The sequence below is a fragment of the Belonocnema kinseyi genome, chromosome 3 (genome assembly GCF_010883055.1).
Source record: "Belonocnema kinseyi isolate 2016_QV_RU_SX_M_011 chromosome 3, B_treatae_v1, whole genome shotgun sequence".
NCBI lineage: Eukaryota > Metazoa > Arthropoda > Insecta > Hymenoptera > Cynipidae > Belonocnema > Belonocnema kinseyi.
In genome coordinates, this window is record NC_046659.1 from 112,845,161 (window position 1) to 112,858,861 (window position 13,701).

At 22.9% G+C, this 13,701-nt stretch overlaps 1 protein-coding gene across 2 annotated transcripts in view; it reads right to left on the minus strand.

Annotated features, from left to right (window-relative positions):
• Positions 1-8,347, minus strand: part of LOC117169412 (tetratricopeptide repeat protein 17) — a 61,294-nt gene extending 52,947 nt beyond the window's left edge. For both annotated transcript variants that reach the window (XM_033355783.1, XM_033355782.1), the window contains exon 1: positions 7,970-8,347. In XM_033355783.1, coding sequence (XP_033211674.1) covers positions 7,970-8,089 — 120 coding nt within the window. In that variant the 5' untranslated portion in view covers positions 8,090-8,347. The remainder of the gene's footprint in view (positions 1-7,969) is intronic.
• Positions 8,348-13,701: the final 5,354 nt, after the last annotated feature.

Sequence of the window (13,701 nt, forward strand, 5' to 3'; positions counted from 1 at the left end):
GTCAGATTTACAATTTGTGCATAATTTATATTAAGAGTTGTTTTTCAGTATTCGGGGTGGATTTTAGAAAATATTTTTTTGTGGTTTTGAAGAGCATTAAATGAGCCTTTAATTATGTGATAGGACAGAACTCGATTCAACAATTATTTCACGCGGGGTTCCGTCAGCTTAACATTAAGCTACCGTAACCTTCAACTTAAAAAAGTAGAGCATTAAATTTAGCAATGGAGCATTAAATGAGCCCTTAATTATAGCACTGTCAGATTTACAATTTGTGCATAATTTATATTAAGAGTTGTTTTTCAGTATTCGGGGTGGATTTTAGAAAATAATTTTTTGTGGTTTTGGAGAGCATTAAATGAGCCTTTAATTATGTGATAGGACAGAACTCGATTCAACATTTATTTCACATGGGGTTCCGCCAGCTTAATGTTAAGCTAGCCTAACCACTGTTTTTTTTAAATAGTGCAGCATTAAATTTGGGAATATGGCATTAAATTAGCATTAAATGAGCCCTTAATGATCATTTTTAATAATTTTAAGCTAGAAACAAGAAAAAATTGAATGATTATATTTTTTAACAAACTAAAAACTTCTTACGTTAAGGCGAAAGTAGGTGTAAAACTTATATGTAGCACTGAATATCTAATCAATCTTAACCTAATTACTTCTTAAATAAAAAGTTAAATTATTTTTGTTTCAAATAGTTTAGAAATCCTGAAAATGCTTTAAAATTTTATTTAAAAATCTTGAAACATTAACATGTTGTTTTACATTTTCTCAAATTTTAAATTATTGTGAACATTTTTTTAGAACTTCTACGCATCTTTTAAAATGATTCCAATTTTTTTTTTAATTTTCCGAACAATTGTTTTAAATCCTGCCAGATAAAAAACTTTCCTTCAAATCTTGCACATTTATTTTTAACAATTTTGTAAATCTTTCTGAATATTATCTTAGAATAAAATTTTCAAAACAAAAAATCATTTTCAATATTCCTAGGAAACATTTTTTATTCTTCTGAATAATTTAACATTCCTTTGTCTTTCAAAATTCTTCAAAGGCCTCTAAATTTTTTGCTTGAAATCTATCAAGATCTATATTTGGCTTTAATCGTCTCGAATTTTAAATTAATTAAAAATGTTTTGAAAACTTCTAAATATCTTCAACTTACTCGATTTTTTTCTAAGCATAATAGGTGTTCAATTGTTCTTTATGCATCGGAATTCAACAATTTTACTTGCAAATTAATTATATATATTTTAAACTGAAACAATATTTGAGATTTAATAGAAGCCTTTAATTATGAATACATTATTTGGAAGTTATTCGAAAATTGAGAATACATATTTTGTATAATTTAATTTCTAACGTTAAAATCTGTAAATTCTAAAATTGTAAGCTGATTACAAATCGTATTGTAAAATCAAATATCATATATATTGTAAATATTATATATATAAAATTAAAAATATATAATGGAAAATATTTAAAGTAAAATATTTTCGAATTACGCATTTTTAACTCCAATTTTTACAAGTTCAAGATTAAATTTAATTTTATTACTACATTTGGGGGTAAAAACTAAGATCAAATTGCTCTAATAAAATTGTAATAAAAAAAAAAGAATAATTAAATTTCCAGTTAGAAAAAAAATTATAATTTTCTGCACAAAAAGACGAGTTTTTAACAAAGGAGTTGAATTATCAACAAAATACGTAAATTTTCAAACACAAACATGCATTTTTAATCAAACAGTTGAAGTTTGTAATAAAAAAAAGATACATTTTCAATCAAAAATAAAGAAGTTAAAATTACAGTTAATAGCATTAAATATTATCAGCAAAAAAGAAACGAATTTTCAACAAAATACTAGAATTTTTACCTAAATTGTTGAATTTTTAAACAAATAGTCCAATTTTCAAACAAAAAAGATAAAATTTCATTTAGGAGATTAAATTTTAACCAGAAAGATGAATTTTAAACCAAAAAGACTAATTTTCTACCAAAACGACGAATTTTCAACAAATTACATTTTCAAAGAGAAAGTTAAATTTTCAGTAAAAAAATTATTTTTAATATATTATAGAAAAAATTTTCAAAAAAATTTCTACAAAACAGCATAACTTTTTACCTGCTAATATTATTTTTCTACTAAAAAGAATAATTTTCAATAAAATAGTTTAAGTTTCAACCAACGATATGAATTTTCAACTGAAATGAGAAATCTTCAATAAAAAAAATATGCATTTTTAACAAAGTAGTTCAACTTTCAACTCATAAAGTAGAATTTTTTAATCCGAAAATATGAATCTTAAAACAAAAAATAGAAGGAAAGTCAACTGATATAGTTATATTTTCAGTTAAAAAAATTAATTTCCAAACAGAGATCAATTTTTAACCAAGAAGCAATTTTTTGCCAAAAAAGCTAATGTTAAAGAAACATGAATTTTCCAATAGATAGATCAATTTTCAACCACAAATAAATAAACTAAAAATAAAATAAAATAAAAAATAAACTAAAAATAAACTGAAAGAAGATTTTTTTTAAACCAAAAATGGAATAATCAAATCTTCATTATAAAAAAAACATTCAACCAGTTAAATTAAAATAAAAAGATTAATTTTTAACTAAATAAAATCATCAAGCAAAATAACGAATTTTCAACAAACAAGAATAATTTTCTAATAAAAAAAGATAAATTTTCTACCAAATAGTTGATGTTTCAATTTATAAAGGATAAATTTTCCAACAAAAATGGAAGAATTAAATTATCAAATTAAAACATGCTAAATTCAAAGCAAAACCAAAACAAATTATCAACACAATAATTTAATTTTCTATCAGAGGTGACTCTTAAAAAAATTAAATTTTAACCAAACAGTTAAATTTTTAACCAACGGGATGCATATTCCACGGGAAAAATTAAAGAGTAATTTACAGAAAAATACAATAATTTTAAACAACATTGTTCAATTTTGAAGCCAAAAGATGAATTATCTATAAAACAGTTAAATTTTCTATCCAAAAATATGATTTTTGAACAAACAACTTATTTTTATATCAAATTGTTAAATTTTCGAGAAGAAAATACCAATTTATCTAAGAAATATGAATTGCCAACGAATAATAATATAAAATGTAGATATAGCAACCAAAAATAATTTCATTTGGAATAAAAAAAACAGTTGAATTTTAGCCAAAATGTTGATTTTGTAAAAAATAGTTTCAATGTCTACCAAATGGTTGAATTTTTGAACGCAAAACATAAATTCTCAGTTAAAAGGATGAATCTTCAAGCAAAAGAAAAAATAAGTTTTTTTAAAATTAGTTTAACTATAAAACAAGTAGTTGAATTTTCAATCAAAAATCTTTAATTCTCAACGAATAATGTAGAATGTAGATATTTCAACCAAAAAGGACAAATTTTTAGCAAACAAGATTAATTTTCTAAGCAAAAAGACAAATTTTACATAGAATATATCAATTTTCTATCAAATAATTCATTTTTTAACTTTTAAATAAATAAATAAATAAACTTTTAACGAAAAATAATGATTCTTTAACAAAAAAATATAATTGAACAATTTTTTTTAAATCTTCGACCCCAAAAAATATTAATTCTCAGCTCAAATTATGAATCTTCAAGCAACAACAAAAAATTTTTTAAGTGGATTTGAAACCAAAAATAAATAATTTAAATGAAATATATAAATTTTCCACCAAATAGTTAATATTTTAACTTATAATGAATAAATTTTTATGCCAAAAAGCCGAATTATCTACAAAACAGTTAAATTTTTGACGCAAAATAATGATTTTTTGAAAAATAGTTTAATTTTCTACAAAATTTTTAAATATTCTACAACAATAAAATATTAATTCTCAACTAAAATAATAAATCGTCAATCAAATATTTTTTATTTAAGTAATCTTTAAAACAAGCAGTAGCTTCTTTATCAACCAAAAAGATGAATTCTAAACGAACAAAGTAAAATTTAAAAATTTCAACAAAAATAAAAATAAAATAGAAAACGGTTTAATTAAAAGAAAGAAAAGTTTTTAACAAAATAGTTCAATCCTTAAAGAAGATGATGAATTTTCTAATCAAAAATACGAATTTTAAACAAACTATATCAATTTTCTACGAAATAGTTGATTTTTTATTTTATAAAGGATAAATTTTGATGCCAAGAAGACAAATTTTCTACAAAACCGTAAAAAAAAGTTACAAAACAGTTACATTTTTAACGCAAAATAATGATTTTTTTAACGAAAAAGATAATTTTTTAATAAATAGTTTAATTTTCTATCAAATTTTTAAATCTTCGACTGCAAAAAAACTTTAATTCGGGGTTTGAACAGAATTACTCGAATCCTCAAAGAAACTGATGAATTTTCAACAATAAAGTATATTAATTTTCTAACCAAAAATATTAAAGTTAAAAACGAAATATATTAATTTTCTACCAAATACTTGAATTTTTAACTTATAAGGAATAAATTTGGATGCCAAGAAGACAAATTTCTAAAAAAACAGTTAAATTTTTAACGCAAAAAAATATAATTTAAAAAAAAGGTTCAATTTTCGACCAAATTTTGTAATCTTCGACTCCCCAAAAATATTATTTCTTAACTAAAATTATGAATCTTCAAGCAAACAAAAATTATTTTTTGCAGTAGTATTTAAACCAACTAGTAATTTATTTATTAACCAAGAAGAAGAATTCTAAACGAAGAAATTAAAATTTTTATATTCAAAAAAATATTTTTTAATTTTTCATTTAAAAACGTATTAATAAAAAATATACGTGTTTGTAACAGAATAGTTGAATTTTAAATAAAATATATGAATTTTTGATATCAAATAGTTGATGTCAAGACGAATTATCCAGAAAACAGTTAAATTTTTAACGCAAAATAATGATTTTTTAACAAACAATATAATTTTTTAATAAATAGTTTAATTTTCTACCAAATTTTTCAATCTTCGACGGCAAAAAAATATTAATTCTCAACTGAAATAATAAATGTTCAAGCAAACCAATTTTTATTGAAGTAATTTTTAAACCAAGTAGTAGTTTCTTCATAAACCAAAGAGATGAATTCTAAACGATGAAAGTAAAATTGAATTTTTTTAACAACAAAAATATTTTAATTATTAATAAAAAAACGTTTAAATTAAAAAAGGACAAGTTTTTAACAAAAAAGCGGAATCCTCAAAGAAACTGATGAATTTTCAATAAACTAGCTTAATTTTCTAACAAAAAGTACGAAATTTAAACGAAATACATCAATTTTCTACCAAATCGTTTTTTTTTAACTTATAAAGGATAACTTTTTGTTGCCAAGAAGACGAATGATTTAAACAATCATTAAATTTTTAACTTTAAAAATTTATTTTTTTGTAATTTATATTATTTTTTTCTAATTGTTTATAATTTTGAACTTTAAAATTTTTTTATTTTTTAATGCAAAAAGTATATTTTGAAAAAAAAGAATTCAATTTTCTACCAAATTGGTTAATCTTCGACCCCAAAAATATTATTTCTTAACTAAAATTATAAATCTTCAAACAAACAATTTTTTTTAAAGTAGTTTTTAAACCAAGTTTTTAAACCAAGAATAAAATAAAATTTAGATATTTCAACAACAAAAATATTTTAATTTTTAATAAAAAACGGTTAAATTAAAAAAATACGAATTTTTAACATAAAAGTGGAAACCTCGAAGAAGCTGATGAATTTTCGATTGATAATGATTTTTTAATTAAAAAAAGATAATTTTGTAATAAATAGTTTAATTTTCCACCAAATATTTCAATCTTCGACGGCCAACAAATTTTGATTTTCAACTAAAATAATTAATCTTCAAGCGAACAAATTTTTATTGAAGTAATTTTTAAACCAAATATTAGTTTCTTTATCAAACAAATAGTTGAATTTTTAACTTATAAAGGATAAATTTTGATGCCAAAAAGACGAATTATCTAAACAATAATTCAATTTTTAACATTAACATTTTATTTTTTTATAATTTTTTAATTTTTAACGCAAAAAAGTATAATTTGAAAAAAAAGAGTTAAAGAAAAAATTTTCGACCCCCAAAAATATTATTTCTTAATTAAAATTATGAATCTTCAAGGAAACGAAATTTTTTTTTGTTAAGTAGTTTTTAAACCAAGTAGTAGTGTATTTATCAACCAAAAAGAAGAATTCTAAACTAATAAAGTAAAATTGAGATGTTTCAACAACAAAAATATTTTAATTATTAATAAAAAACGGTTAAATTTAAAAAAAAGACGAATTTTTAAAAGAAAAGTGGAAACCTCAAAGAAGCTGATGATCTTTCGATTCATAATGATTTTTAAATTTTAAAAATATACAATTTTTTAATAAATAATTTAATTTTCTACCAAATCTTTTAATCTTCGACAACAAAAGAATATTAATTCTCAACTAAAATAATTAATCTTCAAGCAAACAAATTTTTATTTAAGTAATTTTTAAACCAAATAGTAGTTTCTTTATCAACCAAATAGTTGAATTTTTAACTTATAAAGAATAAATTTTTACGCCAAAAGGACGAATTATCTAAACAATAATTAAATTTTTAACTTTAAAATTTTATTTTTTTATAATTTATATAATTTTTTATAAATTTCTAATTTTTTAACGCAAAAAAGTATAATTTAAACAAAAAGAGTTCCATTTTCTACAAAATTTGTTAATCTTCGAACCCCAAAATTATTATTTCTTAACTAAAATTATAAATCCTCAAGCAATTTTTTTAAAGTAGTTTTTATACCAGATAGTAGTGTATTTATCAACCAACAAGAAGAATTCCAAAAGATATATTAAAAAATATATATTTTAATTTTTAATTAAAAAACGGTTTAATAACAAAAAATACGTCTTTTAAACAGAATAGTCGAATCCTTAAAGAAACTGATGAATTTTCATCAAAAAAAATTAATTTGCCAACAAAAAATACAAATTTTAAACGAAATATATCAATTTTCTACCAAATAGATGATTTTTTAACTTACAAAAAATAAATTTTGATGCCAAAAAGGTGAATTACCTACAAAAAAGTTTAATTTTCAGCCCAAAAATATGATTATTTAATAAAACAACTAATTTTCTATCAAATATTTTAATTTTCGACTGCAAAATATGAATTCTGCACTAAAATGATGAAAATTCAAGCAAACAAAAAATTAATTTTTTAAAAAGCAGTTCATAAACCTAGTGGTTAAATTTCGAATAAAGAAAATAAATTCTCAAAGAATAATGTAAAATCTAGATATTTCAACAAAAAAAAAAGATTTTAACTTCAATAAAAAAAAGTTGAATTCAAGCAAAAAGACGAATTTTTAACGAAATATATTCACTTCCTACAAAATAGTTGATATTTTAACTTATAAACAATTGATTTTTATGCCAAAAAAGACAAATTATTTACAAAAAAGTTAATTTTTTACCAAATTTTTTAATTTTCTACGTCAACATGTAAATTCTCGATTAAAATGATAAATCTTTAAGCAAACAAAAAATTATTTAAAACCAAGTATGTATTTGCGTTTTCAAACAAAAATTATTTGAATTTTCAATAAAAAACAGTTGAATTCTACTGCAAGACGAATTTTCAATAAAACAGTTTAATCCTGAACCATAGAAGATTAACTTTCAACCAATCAAGATTAAATTTCTAGCAAAAGAGATGCATTTTTAAACCAAAAATAATGACTTTTTTAAATTGATACATTCTTATCCAGATAAGAAATCATCCTTGAACAAATAACTAGACTTTACTTTGTTGTATAGAGCGTGCCCGTTTATTGTGATAACAGCAATCCGTAAACAAAAAGTAACCTACAAGTGAATTTGTCATATACTAAAAAACGGCCACGAAATTACTAAATTTAAAATACTGTTTTTTTTTTATCAAATAATGAAAAATACAAACCTGTGGCTGAATTCTTCCATTTTCTGTAACAACCCAGTGCGTTGCTGCCGATATTCCTAGGATGATCTCAAAAAATATTAAAAGAACCCGCACTGGCCTTAATTGTACCGTTTTCAACATGTCAACGAGAAGATTGCATTTAAATATACAAAAAAGCGTCTATGTCACTAAAATTTTTTCAAACATAAGCAACACAACACAGCACAGCTCACAACACTAAAATAAATACAAACAATCCATATGTGGGGCTCCAAAAATTGCAGAGCCCCGATTTTGTTCTAAGTTTATGTCTTCAACACGTGAAAAGATCAGTGAAGAATCATTTTAGAATCAAAAAATTAATTTCACAGTTTAGTTTCACGAAAACCGACTACCGATGACCAACGACGTCTGCTAGACTAGAAACACTCTTGACATGCTCAGACACGCTCCAGACGTCTAGAGTCAAGCGACCTTGGCGGCCATCCACCAGTAGAAATTTGACGTCTGCCTTACCCGACGTTTTGATTGGTCACACTTGTCCACACATGCGCAGCACTGTATTTACCAAATTTTGAATAAAGACCGGGAATTTCATTTATTTCTTACTCTTTTTTTTACTTCACGCGAAGTTATTTTCAGCGATTTTTTACTCTCATTTTTCCTAACATTCCGAATGTAAAATTTCGGAAAAATTTTGGGAATTTACTTACAAGTTAGGGAATTTTTCCTAAGAAACTGCAGAGAAAAATTCGGGAATTTAAAAAATAATAATAATAATAATTGGAAATACTGTTTGTTAAATAAAAAAAGACGTAAAAGTATTAAATAAAACCGAATAAGATTTTCAAGAAGGTTAACTATAAATAAATGCTAAATCTATAAAACTAAAACAGCTGTTGATTTAAATTTTCTGTTGCAATTTTTGGAAATTTTTTGGATTTAAGATATTACATGCTTTGCAGTTTGAACACTTGATTTTCCAAATTTCCTGGTTTTTCCGGTACACTTTTTCATTTTCCCTCATTATTAACTAACATAAAAAATCAGTAATTTAATCTTGTAATATTTTTAACATATTATCTTTTAGAAACGTAATAAAACAATATTTCAGAAAAAAATTAAAAATATTTAAATTTATTTATTCATTTTAAATGAAACATTATTTTTCTATTATAAGAAATTAGTTTTTGACAAAGAACTTAAATTTTCAACAAATTAAATAGATTTTCAACAAAATAATTAAATTTTTACTCTAGAGAGATGAATTCTCAAAAATAACATTAATTTTATGACCAAAAAGATGAATATACAACAAATAACAATTTTTATTAAGGCAAGAAAAAAACGTTCACTTAAATAGATGCACCTTTAACTCGAAAGAAGAATTTTCTGTTAAAAAGTGGAATTTTCTGTACAAAAATCGAATTATCAACCAGAAAATATGAATTTTCAGCAAAAAAATCATTTTCAACAAAATAATTCCATTCTGAACTAAAAATATAAACATTCATTAAAAAAAATCAATTTTCGACAAAGTAGTTCAACCCACGCAGTTGAATTTTTAATTAAAAAATTTGAATTTTCAACAAAATAGTTTAATGTTCTACCAAAGAGAAGAATTTTTAACTAAAAAATTTCAACAACAAAAATAGTTTAATGTTCATGCAAAAATGATTTCAGCTGACTTTCCAACACCACAATATAAATTTTAAATAACAAGTAAATTTTCCTGGAAATAATTGAATTATTTTAGCAAAACAGTTGAATATTCAACCAAAAAGGATGAATTTTCTAATAAAATAGATGAATTTTTAAATCAAAAAGACAATATTTCATAAAAATAGTTGAACTTTCCGCTAAGAACGATTTCAGTTGACTTTTCAACACATACAAATGAATTTGAGGCAAAGCGTAAATTTTTAACAAAAGAGTTGAATTTATCAACAAAAAAGATGACTTTAAAATTTTTTTTATTTTCAACCTGGCAGTTGCATTTTTATCCAAAAAAGATTGCAGTTTGGCTCTTCAAAACTTCAAATCTTGAAGTTTCAATAAGAAGTAAATTCTCCACGAAATAGTTTAATTATTTATTTATATATATATATATATATATAGTTTTTTCTATTTTTTAAATATTTCTGACTCTAATTCTTAAAATTTATTCCTCAAATTAAGAAATAACGTTATATTTTTACATGCATCTTAAGAAATTTTATAAATAAAACCTTTTCAAATTCTTTTAATAAAATTATTCAAAACTTAATTTTGAAATCTCTAAAAACCTAGAATTTGTTTTCAACTGTTTTAGATCTTCTTCAATCTTTTTAAATAATTCGAATTCGCCGTAATCTTTAATTTAAATTAAAAAGAATTACTGTAAAATCTTCTAGATTATTTTTGAAAATTTTGGAAATCTTTTAGAATATTTTGTTGAAACTGATTTTTTTTAAATAGTTTGAATTTCCCTATGAATCTGACGAATTTTTTTCTGAACGCATGCCCCGAAAGTACCTTATTTTTTTGAGATCTTCAAAAATCTACATTAAATTTTTTTTTTTTTTTTTTGAAATCTCAAGATTTAAATTATTCTAGAATCCTTTCAATATCTCTTAAACTTAATCGATTTGTTTTGTTATTTTACATAACTGAAAATTTTTTCTTCAAAATTTTCTAATTTTTTTTTCGTCCTTTGAAGAAATCATTTAAACAGAATTAAAATATTTTAAAATTTTATGTAAGAATTATTCGTTTAAAATTTTTTTTGAATTGCTGAATTAAAAAAAATTACAAACATTTTTTATAAATATTATTTATTTATTACAAATAAAGCAGTCAAATATTTGTATAAAAATAAATTATTTTTAACTGTTACAGTTACTAAAATTATAGTTTAAATTTAAAATAACAATGATTGAAAAAATATATTTCTGGATGAGATTTTTTTCAATACACGTAGAGAAATTTCAAGAGATTAATTCACGGAAGCGCATGATTTTAGTGCTACAATTTTTACATGATTTAAAGTCTCGGACTCTGTGATCTAAAAGCATAGAATTCGAGACCTGAGGACAAAGGGGCCTGAGAAATTTTATTATTCGGCAATTTTCTATTTCAAATATTTTATTATTCGCCAATTTTTTGTCGGGAAAATCCCGAAAAATAAAATTCCCGATACTGTAACATTCCCGAATCGGTAAATTTCCGAATTAGAAAATTCCCAAATATCAAAGTTTCGAAATTGGAAAATTCCAAAATAACCAATTTTTTAAATTATTGATAGTTTATAATATCATTGAATTTGGTAAGTTTATGCTCTAATAATAAAATTTCCGACAGAAAATTCCCGGATTTTAAGAATTAAATTATTTTAATAAATAGTATTTATTTATTACAAATTCAGTAATAGGATATTTTGAAGAAAAAAATTTCCAATGTTTAAAGTATCTAAATTTATTGTTTAGATTTAAAATGAAAATAATTTTTAAATTTTTAAACGGAATTATATTTCTTTTCAATTGGAGTTATTTTAAGTTTAAAAATATTATGAATATTTATTGCTTTTTCAGAAATTTTATAGTTCGGGTATTTTATAATTCGGAAATTTTATGCCGGGAATTTTATTATTTGGCAATTTTCAAATTCAATAATATTATAAACTGCCGGAAATTATATTATTCGGAAATTTTATAATTCTGGTAATTTTATTATTCTGGAATTTTCCAATTCTGGGATTTCGCACTGTAAAATTTCCGAATTGAAAAATTCCCGAATAATAACATTCCCGAAATTACAGAATTGCCGAAATATAAAAATCCCGAAATAGAAAATTCCCAGCAATTTACATATAATATTACTAAATTTGAAAATTCCGGAATAATAAAATTATTCCTGACAGAAAATTGCCGATTTTAAACAATTAAAAGAATAATTGCTTTTTAATCAATATTATTTAATTGTTAAAAATAAGGTATTCAAATATTTTTATCAAAGAAATGTTTTTATGTTTAAAGTTTGAAAAAAATCGGGTTTGAATCTAAAATAACAATAATTGAAAAACATATATTTTTGGGAGAGAAATTAATTTTAAAAATTTGCATAGTATTTTTTTACATTACAAAAAACGTTCTCAATAATCGAATTGTTAAAAGTTGACACTTTACAGGAAAAACTTTTTTTGGTTCAAAGCTCAACTACTTAGTTGAAAGTGGAACTAAGTACTTTTTAAAAAATTGTTATGTAAATTTAAATTTAAAAAATTTAATTTGTCTTAATTATAATTTTAGTTGGAACCTTTCTTTTGTTCGAAATTTAACTATTACGTTGAAAACTTTTTATCATTGTAAATTAATTTTTTTAGCTGAAAATTGAATTATTCCATGTTTGGTATAATGTTTATCGTCGTTAGTTGAAAATTAAGCTATTTGGTTACAAAATTTCGGTAATACGATGAAACTTTGTCTTTTCTGGTAGAATATTAATCTTGTTGGTGACTAAAGTCGGGGCCAAATGTCGAGGCCCCTCACTTCTTTTGTTTTTTTGTAACTCGCACAAAAAAATCTCTGAAATGTCATTAAAAAAAATCTGAACGATATCCACTTTGATCCTTAAAAATTCTTTTCAATAGTAGGAGGCAAAACGTTCCCAAAAACAGGGGTTTTCGGCCTGCTTCTTCAAAAAATCTGAAAAAATGCACAGATATTCTTCGAACATTCCGGAATGCAATGCTTTTTTCAAAATGCTGAAATATCCAATAGTTTAATTTTTACTGTTATTTATTTACAAAAAACTTTATCTTTTGAACGAATGAAGACAGGAAGCCGTGTGCAGTTATGTCATGCGAATGCGTCAGTGCAATAATTAAATTTATGATAAAATTTTTCTTACGCAAGAGATATCTTTAGGGCAAATTTTCAAGATTTTGAATTTTTTTTTAATTTCAAGAAATGTTTGAGTGAGCTAAAAATATTTTAAGGAATTTAAGGGGGTTTGAACAGATTTAGAATATTTAAAACCTTGGAAGCATTTTCGGAAATTTATCAAATATTTTTTTACTTCTTCCAAACTTCTAGCAATCTTAAATATTTTTCAAAAAGACGCGAATTTTCCCTAATATTTACTAAAATCCTGTGAAAAAAATATTTTCTAGATTATTTTTTCACGCTACAGAAACATTTAAAATACTTTTTTAATTTTTTGAAGAATCTTATCAAATTTTTATTTATATAAGTTTAAAAACAAACTGATAATAATTTCAATATTTGTGTGAGTACAAGAAATATTTAAAAGGCATTCAGTGTTACATCAAATGATTTTTTCATTTATTTTTATACAGCACTTTATCTTTAAAAACTGTTTATTTAGATTTTATGAAGCGTTTACTTTGTTTTCAAACATAGTACAAAAAATGTTATATAAATGTGACGATGGGGGGGGGGGGGTTGAATATAAGGTTAGGTCTGTTATATGGATGGGGGGGGGGTACAAGGTAGAAATTAACTTAATTTCAGTAATTTTACAGCCAAATATATTCGGATAGCAACAGTAATTTGCGCAGTTAATGATAAAGCATGTGTTTATTTGCGACGTATAATATAAAAGATAAAATACTATTGGCCTATAGTTAAGAAATTTCCTTGTGTTGATGATTCAACGCAGGATATCCGCATGTAAATAAAAAAATTATAGAGCTACGCCCCTTTGAGTATTAATGTTATTAACAATTGGCATCTAATATATATATATATATATAT